At 38.5% G+C, this 12,134-nt stretch overlaps 1 protein-coding gene across 1 annotated transcript in view; it reads left to right on the top strand.

The window, feature by feature from the left end:
• Positions 1-7,504, top strand: part of TRPM7 (transient receptor potential cation channel subfamily M member 7) — a 51,884-nt gene extending 44,380 nt beyond the window's left edge. The window contains exons 29-40 of the mRNA XM_088539965.1: positions 171-264; positions 659-729; positions 1,148-1,185; positions 1,885-1,910; positions 2,255-2,305; positions 2,399-2,464; positions 3,104-3,387; positions 3,711-3,793; positions 4,101-4,306; positions 4,758-4,809; positions 4,900-5,006; positions 5,949-7,504. Of these exons, the coding sequence (XP_088396091.1) occupies positions 171-264; positions 659-729; positions 1,148-1,185; positions 1,885-1,910; positions 2,255-2,305; positions 2,399-2,464; positions 3,104-3,387; positions 3,711-3,793; positions 4,101-4,306; positions 4,758-4,809; positions 4,900-5,006; positions 5,949-6,079 (1,209 nt within the window). The 3' untranslated portion in view covers positions 6,080-7,504. The remainder of the gene's footprint in view (positions 1-170; positions 265-658; positions 730-1,147; positions 1,186-1,884; positions 1,911-2,254; positions 2,306-2,398; positions 2,465-3,103; positions 3,388-3,710; positions 3,794-4,100; positions 4,307-4,757; positions 4,810-4,899; positions 5,007-5,948) is intronic.
• Positions 7,505-12,134: the final 4,630 nt, after the last annotated feature.

The following is a 12,134-nucleotide window of genomic DNA, read 5'->3' as shown; positions in this document are numbered from 1 at the left end:
GGGGTGGGTGAGAGGGAAACAGAGGGGATTTGAGCTATAAGTAGTTATGCTACGTTTTCAACAACCCAAAAAAAACACCCTATTTGCTTTGATATTGCCAATGTCTTCATTTGAAAGACTGGCAGTAGAAAACAGGGATAGTGATGACTAATAATGGTATTTCTTTTCAGGGTCTTCAAACTGACTCCAGTCTGAGGCAGTCTAGTTCTTGTGGTGGATTTCCTGACTATCCCCTGAACCCTTTGGTGGTTCATTCAGAAGAATGTAAGTGTGCTGTCTCTTCAGGTTACCCAATTTTATCTCCAAATTATGTTGACAGTAGGTATTCAAAGAGGATACAAAAGAAATGCAAGAAGTTAAATCATCTTAACATCCATTACTGCTTTATTTGCATCTGGTTCTGTTTCATTCTGGTTCTTCTAGTCATGCCAGATGAATCCTCTTATTTTGCCTTTGTCACAAATAGTTGAAGTAGTAAAAAGCAAAGTGATCTAGCCAAGACTGGTTGGGAAACTTGCAGCAGTCATGTACGTGTGGATCAAGCCTTTTTTTGTAAGAGCTGCATTAAACTGTCTAGATACTCCCTGTATTAGAAAATAGGTGAGTAACAATGTCATACTCCTTTCCTTGTCCAATTATGAATTTCTTTTATTTGTAGTGTATAACAAGAGTAGAAGAGCATCAAGTGAAGACACTCAGCAGATAGACTCTAAAGCAGCCTTGCTGACGGTTTGTATATTTATTAAGTAGAAGAAGCTCTGAATGAATAAAAGAAACAGAATGTATAAAAAATAATAATGATATTGGGACCCTTATTTGTCAAGGAGGGAACAGAAGGGGACCAACTTGAACTGTGACAAGAAAGTCTGCTTCTTGTGTATAGGTATTGTATTTTAGAATAGAATATTTAAATAACTCTTGAAAGAGTGATGCATATAATGCCTTTTCTGTTCTTTAAATTGTAGCTACCATTCCTAAGTTGTGCTCAAGTCTTTTCTTTCAACACAGTTTAGAACAGTCTGTAGAAATATTTCCAGTATACAGGTTGTGGTGCAAGTTCTTAAAACATGTAACCCCCAAGAAAACTAAATACACTAATTTTGCTTATGCAACTGAAACCCCCTTTTTTCTGCACTTTGGTTTAAAGGATTGGTTGCAAGGTAGACCTTCAAATAGCAGTCAAATGTAAGTAAGCTCTATGATAACTTACTGTTTTGAATTGTGTGTGTGTGTGTTCTTTTTTTATTGCTAGAGCAGTATGTTTAATGCAAGAACAAGGCAAAGGCTTTTCTCTATTTAAGTAATTGAATTTGTTCCGCATGTGAAATGCTTGGACAAGTTCCATGTAAATTAATGGGATCACATATCAGATGGTTAAGCACGTCCTTAAATGAAGAGGTCTATGTTGACACTTGCTAAGGAGTTGGCTTCCTGGTAAAGGTCTTTACCCAATGTTTCAAGCTGTGAATGTTCTCTGAAATCGTGTGACTGTTGCTCTTGTTAACAATTATCCGCCGAGTTAATTGTTTGTTAAATTGTTTGTTAATTGTTACCTTATTAATCTGATAAGGGAAGGGTAAGCTGTTGTGAACAAGTCTTAATTAAAGCACCTCTGTGGGAAAGAGCTCTTGTGATGCAAGCTTACCATAATGTTGTGCGTGATCTGGTATTTAAAGTGTAGCTCTAAAAACAGGAGGCTACTTAACAGCCTTCCCTTACTCTGCTGTAATTAAGAAACCTGTACTGCCCTTGAAAAATAGGGTAAAACAGTACTGTAAAGTTAACAAGGTGACTCCAGAATAATGTGGCAAAATCGGTGAATACCAAACAAGTTTTTTGAGAATTAATGACTGCTTTTTTCTGTTGGGGGGGAACATTTCACAGGCCATCTGAAGAAGATGCTTTGAATGGTAAGTTTACTCTTTCTCATATAAACAAACTGGGAGCTTTTCATATAAGCAATAGTTCGGGTCTTGTATGAGAATGTACTTAATTATTGTTAATTTCGATCTTACTGTACAGATAATACTGTGATGATGATTTTTCTTTTAATAAATAGCCTACCATTGAGCCCTGTAGGTTTTTTCACCTTTGCGCGCTCTCAGTAAAGAGCTAAATGTAATACTTAACCCTCTGCCTATCAAATCTTCTTCAGACTTACTAGTTGCTTTGAAAACTTATTTTACATGTAGTGATTTTTAGTATCCAACGTAGGTAGCAGATAGTGTATCTCTCATTTCTTGATCTCTTTCAGGTATTGCTTCTCCTTTCAAGCCTATCATGGATATCAATTACTATTACTCAGGTTAGTGTCTCGTGTACTAACAGTTCATATTTTAATTACATTATTTATTTATTTATTTATTTAAGTTTGACAACTGCTATAATTTTTCTCTAGCGGTAGAAAGAAATAACTTGATGAGGTTATCACAGAGCATCCCATTCACTCCTGTGCCTCCAAGAGGTAAGAACATAATTCTTTCTAATGGACAGAGGGTCAAAGTGCAAAGAATTGGTTCAATATAGTCTTTGGGGGAAGAAAAGAAAACCCAGTATAGATTTACTTCTAATATGGAATGATCAAATCAAACCTGACATTTTCTCATAGCGTCTTAAATGTAGATAAGGGACTAAAATAATATCTAGCATCTGTCTTGCAGCACTCAGATGAGTCTAATGACACCTTTTCTAGCACAGTGTTTAATGGCAGTTGGCTGTTTGTCCTCAGGAATGCTGATAGTGGTCTTGTAGTAAAAAACAGTTTCTATAACAAACTCTTCTGGAAGTAGTCCTTAAATAGAGACTTGTTTTGACTCGTATAAAATGTAAATAAATAAATAAATGGTGTTCTTAACACTGTTTAGACAGTGTCATTAATAATTCTAATCAGGAGGATATAAATGCAGTGTTACCTTGCTGCTCTATGAAAGAAGTTAGAGAGGGATATTCCCACTGGCTAGTTTAAAATTTTACAGTGTTTCAGAATATTATTAACAACTTAACATCACTTTGTGTTGAAATTTAAGGAATTGGATGTTTTCACTGCTTGTATTTTTAAACTTGGAAAAATAAATGCAGCAATTGCTTTTTGATTGTAATTTAGGTGAACCGGTCACTGTGTATCGCCTCGAAGAAAGTTCTCCCAACATCTTGAACAACAGCATGTCTTCCTGGTCACAGCTGGGACTCTGTGCTAAAATTGAATTTTTAAGTAAAGAGGAGATGGGAGGAGGTTTACGTCGAGCCCTTAAAGTAGTATGCACATGGTCAGAATATGATATCTTGAAATCAGGACATCTTTATATCATCAAGTCTTTCCTTCCTGAAGTTGTGAATACTTGGTCAAGCATTTATAAAGAGGACACTGTGTTACATTTGTGCTTGAGAGTAAGTTTTATTCTTGTCAATTATCAAACACCGGCATAATATTAATATGAAATAGGATTTTTTCCGCTTGAAAACCAATGTATGTTTATATAATTTATTTTATTAAAAAATAACAAGCTCTCCATGAACTAAAGGGTTAAAAACTGTACTCCAGTATGGTTTATTTGCTCAAATAGTCCAGTATTTTAAAATCTAGACGTAATTAAGAAATGAAATGATTTCCACTCTTTTTGTAGGCATAGACAGTTACCATTCCTGCTATCTTTTCAATAATGTTTCCTCTTGTATAGTACGGCTACTGAAATATGAGCTTTGACTTGTAGGAAATTCAACAACAGAGGGCAGCACAGAAGCTCACATTTGCTTTCAATCAGATGAAGCCCAAATCTATTCCATACTCTCCAAGGTAAGTGTGTTTAAGCTTTCCTTGCATTACACATTGGTGACTTAGGGTGCCTAGAAAGTTGTGAACACATGGCTCAATACATTATGTCCTTATTTGTGAGTAGATGTCTCAGAGCATTGTTAGAAATGTGTAAACTGCAGTTAGCCTTGGTTGTACACTTTTGTACTGATTCTAAGTTAGTATCATAATATGAATGACTTTCTATAGTAGTTTCAAAACCTGTAAATGACTTGTAAATCAATTTAAAAAATGATATATTTGTCTCCTGTTTTAGAAACATATTCATTAACTTTTTTTTTTTAACTAGATTCCTGGAAGTTTTCTTGTTATATTGCCACTCTGCTGGTCAGTGGTTTGCGGTTGAAGAGTGCATGACTGGAGAGTTTAGAAAATATAACAACAACAATGGTGATGAAATAATTCCAACTAACATGCTAGAGGAGGTTATGCTAGCCTTCAGCCATTGGACTTACGAGTATACGAGAGGGGAATTGTTGGTGCTTGATCTGCAAGGTAACGTCCTGATTTTGAAATTGTGTTTGGGCCCAAGATAAGGTTTGTAGCATCTAATAATAATGCATATACCCATAATAAATAATAAGCGTTATTAATGCATCTTGATCTAGGTAACTGGAATCAATGGTGGGCTTAAAATATTAATATTTATTATTTTCTAATGATTTGCAACACCTGAATTTTATCAGATATTCTGGCTGTGAGCAAATCTGCATGGGAAATTTCTCTTTAGTTTAAAAAAGGTTTAAAAAAAAAAAAAAAGTGAAGAGCTATTGGCATATACAAAAATAGCAAAGTCTTTGTTTAGAAGCAATTTGTGTTATGGCAAAAGTTTCCTTTTATCATTTTGATTTCCCCCTCCCTCCTTTCTTGAGGAAACAGAGCCTTCAATATTAGTGCATTTATGTAATATATCAGATTTAACTTTTTCTTCGTGTGCTTTCTGAAGGTGTTGGTGAAAATTTAACAGATCCTTCTGTGATAAAAGCTGGAGAAAAAAGGTAAAAAAAGGAGGATTTAAAAAAAAACTTTTATTTTTTCAATGAACTTGAATTCATACAATCCCTGCTTACATACACTTTATTTTTAAGGTCATATGATATGGTGTTTGGGCCGGCCAATTTAGGAGAGGATGCAATAAAAAACTTCAGAGCTAAGCATCACTGTAACTCCTGTTGCAGGAAACTTAAGCTTCCTGGTAAGAGCTGCTGATATTTTTCTTCTAAGACACTCGTGTCGTATGTTGTATGAGATGCTGTGCCATAACTGTGTCATAATATGAAAATGGGGTAATGAACGAACGGCAGTTTTGTAATTTTAAAACATGACATCTTTAAAAAGATATGTCATTTTAAAATAAAACCCGAAATGGAGAAATTGTGAATGTCTGTGTATTCTGTATCCACATGCACAGTATTTGGGCATTTTGGGAAAGTGCACTAGAAAAATCTAGATGTCAGAAGTCACTCTAAAAAAATAAATAAAATTAAAAAAAAAGGTCTTGGATAAAAACGAAAAGCAGATTAAGACAATTGCAAAAGTTTTGAAATGTTGTGCAAAATGGTGGTGGGGGAGTTATGTTATTAAAATGTTTTATACTGCAGAGATCCATTCTGTTAACACATTTGGTTTTGGATACTTCTGTTACATGGACTAAACAGTGCTCTTCTCAAACCATCAAATTGTTCTTCTGTGTTGGGGTTTAGATTCCAGCAGAACAACATAAGGAAACTTGCAGGATTCCTGCCTGTTTCACACTTCTCTTCCAAGTTGGTTGTCAGAGGAAGAAGGGTTGTTCCCTTTAATTTTGATTTGGGAACTCCTAGTAATATCAAAACAGATTATGGAAAGATCCAAATTCTATTTGCAGAATGACTCAATATTTGCTGTTATATCTATAAATAATATTCTGAAATTTTCATCACTTCTGTTTTTAATAGAGCTTCCTTAGGCTTCCCATTGAATGTATAGTAAAAAATATTATTTCTGACAGTGGAGGCATACTGAGGAATTCTTTCTATAAATCCTTAAGCTTACACAATCTGAACCTGGAAGAAAGTATATTTTCTGAAGGGTTTTTATGTTTCAGTGATTCTACTATACTGAAAGTAATCCATATGACTTCATTTTGTTTCTGTAGATCTGAAGAGGAATGATTACACACCTGACAAGATTATATTTCCTCAGGATGATTCCCCTGAATTGACAATTCAGCCTGGAAGCTGCACCAAAGAATCAGATTCAGCTAATTCTATTCGTCTGATGCTCTAAAATGATGTGACCAAATCAGTGGCTTCATCCAAACTTCATGGAATGTCACAAAGTTGTCACTTATCTTGTCTTCACTTATAAGAAAGATATATCAAAACAAGGATCGTTGTGTTATAAGTGGAATTTTAGGTGGTCCAAATCTGAGGACCTAACAACTTGTGATAACCATCTACAGAGAACAGCTTGGCAGCTGATCATTTTAGAAGGTTGAATAATGACAAGTATTTATGATATGTTTTTAAAGGGGCTTTTTAGCAGAAGGTTTATTTTTAATTTTGCTTTGGTTTAGTGGAGGATTTCCTCTCTGTAATCCTGTGGTGTGCAATATGCCTTCAACCAAAAGGATTTTGGTAGTTGATGTTTTTAAGGTAAAGTGTCTGTTTGGCAGCTGTCTGACTGTCAATCAGCCAAAGACTGAAGGAGACAGCACCTACCTCTGTGATGCCAGAGTACTCTCTGAGCATTTTCAGAAGTGTTTTGCTAACATTTTCTTGGCAGATGTCTTTTTTAAGTGGACAGATTCAGATGAGGGATGTGTGTGGGCACACCCATGGGCTGAGGTTGAAGGCAGAAACTTGATCTGTTCTGAGAGAGAGAGCAGGAAAGAGAGAGTCTCCTGAATCAGGATTCAGCTTCAGGGCTGTAAAGCTGTTTTTGTATCGTTTGGGGTTTTTTGTGGACTAGAGCCCTAATTGTGCATAATGTAATTTCTTGTTTTATACATTTCAGTTTTATCAAGTCACCGTCAGATAGTAAAATGAACAAAGCCATGATAGACTGGTATAATCACATTTAATAGAAGAAATAGTATGTACTGGTCCAAATAAGTTGCCTTGTAAGAACACAAGTTGGAAGTGCTTTTCTTTGTACGTAGTGACTGCTTCAGAAGTTATGCCTTCCAAAGATCTCGTAAAACCAGTATATCAAAACCGAATGTACACATAACTTTTAAATGTATTTAAAATTGTGTAGAAACATCTTTAATGTTATGTTATTTGTGGTACTTATTTAAGAGAGACTAGGGTTGGATTATCATTATGTAAAGTACGGGAGATTGCAATGCACCTTTATGCCAATAAAATGTAATTTAACTGTCCCAAATATTGTTGAATATTCAGCAACAAGAACCTGTTGTCCAACTGAAGTTTCATGCTGCGATTTTTTTTTTGTTTTTGTTTTTTTTTTGTTACATAGGTACTAATTTGTAATTTTTAATTACAAGGGCAGTATAAAGCTCTATAAATTTTTTTATTCAGTAGTGTATCTTATAGATACAGACCTAAGGCACGAACACAATAGCTGTTTAAATGGTGTTTTATGTTTGACGGGGAAAGGTAAAATGTTATAAGGATATAATACTGTATACATTTTGTATATCATTAAATCTTTAAAGAATCTAAAATAAATTTATTCTTGTTTACAGAATTCTGCTGTCCATCTTAGTCTGAAAGTTCATTTGGTTGAATTTGAGTAACTCTTTATGTGGAAAAGTAGAATTTGCCATGCTGGATCAAAGCAGTTGCTCGTCTTTGAGGTATCTCAACTTTGGCTTAAACCACAAATGAGACAAGTGTGAAACTCGACTAATGCACAAAATGTATGATAAGATTAATAAGTAAATGAACCTAAATGTGTTAAACCTAAAATAGTTGTTTTGAATTAGGAACTTCTCTTTGGGTGCCTGACTGCAACTTTACACATGGTCTTTTCTCTCAGACCAGCAGATTAAACAAATCCATATTCTTCAGAGAAGGCATTAGAAAGAGATGATGGCAAAGAAAATTTGTAGTAGTAGTAATTTGCCTTGCTAGGATTTGCCTTGTGCTATTGACCTGTCATTTTTTTTAAATTAAGCTGCAGGCACATCAAAATGACCCCAAAATGAGCTTAATTTGGCTGAGTGCATCAGGAGTGTCGCTCCTCTGCAGAAACCTCCCCGCTCCTGCAGCGCGTGTCCGTCCCTGCCTAGGAGCAGAGCAGCGTTTGTGCCTCTTCAGCTGTAAGGAGAAAGGAGAGGCCCCACTGAACATCATAGAGCTGCTGTTAACTAACCCAAACCAGAGCATCAGCATATGTTCTTACGTGCTAGTTTTTAAGTACGAGGATATCAATTCAAACTTTTTCTAATTATTTTTAGTAAAAATTGGAGATGCTTCAATAGTTCTCAAACTAAACCACTTAAGGATTTTTTTCTACATGGAGAAATAGGAATAGGTAAGTTATGGTATTGTCAGGTGGTTTTGGTTTTTCCCATAACCCTCAGAATATTTTTAATTAGAATGAAACTCCCTTGAAATCAGGTTAAACTGAATGTTATGCACCCAAATTAGTGTTGGTTGCTTATGCTACTCGTGTTTTAAATTGCACTTTTTTTTTCCCTCCAACATCAGCATTTCTTTATGCAGATCATCTCGAATATACCAATATGCTAATTAGATCTTTTAAAATAATACATCAAGTTCAGCATTGACTGCCTTGTTGCAGCACTTTAAGTGCTGAAATGCTTCAGAACGAGGCAATGCCAAATTCACTGTGGCAAAATCACAGCAGAGGAAGCTCTTGGGGACCTGATTTCCTAGTACTGATCAGCAGCCACACCATCAGGAAAAGGCTTTTTTCCCACAGCAGCATCTCTTTTAAGGCCACACCACTTCCCACTTCAAGAGACTGAAAGGGGAAAAGATCCCAGCTGGAAGCATGGTAATAACAGTTCAAGTTGTATCCTGGCAAGAGATAAATGAGGGGAACAGAAAAGATACAAGCAAGCAAAAGTTTCTGAAAAGACCTGCTGACTTTGCATTTCTTCTTTTATGACTATCTCTTTTCCTTGCGAGAATCTTAGAGCATAGGAGAGTAATTCTAAACCCCAGAGCCTGCAGCAGGTAACAGGGAATTTCCGCATGAGTTTGTCATTAAAATAATATAATCAAGGTCTTGATGTGGGTTCCACAAAAAGTAGGAATAGCCTATATTTTGGGATTTTACTATGATGCATTTCAGCAGAGTTTCAGTACAAAGAATAAAATTGAGATATCTGATTATAGTATTTTTAAAATATTGACACTGCCTTTCAGGATTTTAGTGACTTGATTCCCAGTACAAGTTTTGTTATACCAGCATGAGAGCCCTTACAGGTTGAATTTAATATAAGTAGCTCTTAATGTTTCCCAATAATAGTTTTGAAAAGTTTTTAATGTTGCCATCAACCTGTATTTTAACTTAGTACTTTCTGTTTAGTGCCTTTCTTCAAGTCATCTATCTCTCTTTTTTTATTATTATTATTTTGCCTCCCAGTTCTTCAAGGCAAATGCGGTTATTTTCAATAAGAACATTTTTAACAATTAGTAAAAGCAGAACCAATGCTCGTTAGTGCTGTGGACTGCTATGTGTTTTGCAATGCCGTTGTCTGGCATCCTATACAGACAACAAAAAGTTTCCATTCATCTGTACACCTCTCTTGGCTTGTTTTAGAGCACATCTTAATGGGTATTTCAAACGGAATTTTAAAATAGATTTATTTACAAGTTAACCATACTCCATAGTTCTGTGCTGTCCTTAAAACTTGATCAAGAAATTCACATGGATCCACACTGATACCCTGGGACTTCCGTATGCAACAGGAGAGAATTGCAAAATCCTGAAGTTTCACAGCCTTTGCTGTGAAACACGTTTGCTTGGTTACCTCAAAATGGGACCTGGCTGCGGGTTCTAGATGCCAATTTTCCAAACAGAACCAAGGTGTCCGTGTTCTGCACCCAGTCTGCTGCTAAGGAGCAAAGCTAAGTTCTTGTTTGTTTGGTTTTGACACGCTATTTGAACTTTTTTCATCTACTTTTTTGTGCTGTTTAGATTTTCTCTTTCCTAGTATGAAGACGTTCCTCTGGGGAAACATGCCAGGAAAGAGTAAGCCTTTTCCAGGAGAGGCTGTGTTAATGGGTGGTGGGTCGGGTGCAGCGTTGGCTACACTGGCAGATACAGGTCCGGGAGAAATATTTAACTAGACATACCTAGATCTGTACCGTAGTGAGCAGCACTGCAGTTGCTCTAAATATATGGTTCAGTCACACTAAGAAAATTAATTTATTAGTGAAATCAAGATACAATTGCTTTGTGCAGACCATCTGCAAGGCCAGAATTTCAGTGTACTAAATTACAAAATGTTGCTGGCACTAATACGGGGCTGTAAACATAAAGCTCAGTGATCTGTAGACGTTAAGCTTTTGGGGGTTTAATTTATTTTTGTGTATTTGCTTTCTCACATCAGATGATGAGAAGAATATGCAGCCAGGTAGCAGGGGCTTTCCAAGAAAACCAGAGAATAAGTTCCTGATGTGGAGATTTCAGATGAATTTGATCAGGAAAGGTAAGATAAGCAGGTCTTACAGGGATAATTACAATTTTATTAGTAATAATGATATCTATCTCAATATTATTTAACCTTATAGAAGGACAAAGACACAAACTCATACCAAAAACCACTAGCAACTATTATCAGCAAATCCCGGGGGTGCTTCCCATGTTTGTGTCGTATCGCTGCTCTGTAAGCAGTGTTGGAGGTGGGAGGGAGATGGTGATTGCTGAGGGCCCTTGGGTGGTGACAGGGGAGGTCGAGACAGATGCCACTTGAGCAGCACTTGACGACCCCTTTTTTGCAGGGCGCTTTGGAGTTGGGATAAGTGGCGAGCTGATTTATTTTCTCAGGTTGAAACTTCTGGCTTTCTCTTTTCAAAAGATGTAAGTAACAACCGTTGCAACTGGTTGGCAGCTCTGTCTCTTGGTGTTGCCCCAAAATGGCCTTTAGTGAGGGAGGAAAAAAACTTCCTGTCAAAAGTAACAGTAGGGAAGGGTCTTGCCCTCCCCTGGAGCCCTGGCTGCAGCTGAGCAGTGGATCTCCTCCTGCACGGATCTGCTCTAACTTCTACTTGAGTCAGGTACTGGTGCTCGTTTCTCAGCCTGTGCTACAGCCCTGTCTCAGCCTTCCCTAAAGTTTAGGTAAAATCTTCAGCTTCTTCCATCTGATATCACAGAATCACAGAATGGTTAAGGTTGGAAGGGCTCTCTAGAGATCAGCTAGTCCAATCCCTCTGCTCAGAAAGGGACACTCAGAGCATGTGGCACAGGGTGGCATCCAGGCAGGTTTAGAAGATCTCCAGACAAGGAGACTCCACCACCTCTCTGGGCAGCCTGTCCCAGGGCTCTGTCACCCTCACAGGAAAGAAGTTCTTCCTCACATGGAGATGGAACTGTCTGGGTTTCAATTTGCACCCATTACCCCTTGTCCTGTCGCTGGCCACCACCGAGAGGAGTTAGACCCCATCCTCTTTAGAATCATTCTCCCCTCGGGTATTTTTACATATCGATCCCTCTCAATCTTCTCCAGGCACATCATGTTCTTGTTAAGTCCATATAAGAAAACATGTCTTGTTGTTTTTTCTAGTACCAGGCTAACGGAGAAAGGTTAACTAAGGTTTATTTGTTATTTTGCGTTTAGTTACTTTGTCACTTGTAGTGAATTTTGGGGCTGCAGGCCCCAGAGCGGCTGCAGGCCCAGGCAGGGCGGACTCGCTTCGCCCTTGCGGCCCTCGCCGCCCTTCCCGTAGGGCGCCCACCCCCTACAAGCCCTGAGGCACCCGAGCTGCGGGCGCAGGGAAGCCGGGGGCGCCGGGCGTCCGGAATGCAGGAACCCGGGGAACCCCGGAGCGTCACAAAGCGGAGGCGGGCGCTGCGGGGCCGCGAGCCGCGCGCCATGCGCCGCCGCGGGGGGCGCGGGGTGGCATGAGCAGGGCAGGCTGAGGCGAGCGGCGGCTCCCGCGCGCGCGGCCCCACATGGCAGCCCGCGCACCGGCCGCTCCCGACGACGCCGACCTGTTGTACTCCCTGTGAGTCCTGCGCGGGCCGCGGGGGCCGCACGAGGTGGCCGCAGAGCTAGAGGTGCCGCTGCCCGGAGACGCTGCTGCTCTCGGTACCGTTGCGGCTGTGCGGGCGTTAGATGGTTGAAAACAGCCCTCAGCCTGGGAGAGGTGACGGGTTTTGTCTCTCCAGCAGTGCAGCTTTT

The sequence above is a fragment of the Tinamus guttatus genome, unplaced genomic scaffold (assembly GCF_059628265.1).
Source record: "Tinamus guttatus ecotype Peru unplaced genomic scaffold, ASM5962826v1 Tinamus_guttatus_pri_ptg000004l, whole genome shotgun sequence".
NCBI lineage: Eukaryota > Metazoa > Chordata > Aves > Tinamiformes > Tinamidae > Tinamus > Tinamus guttatus.
This window is presented reverse-complemented; position numbering and strand designations above follow the sequence as displayed.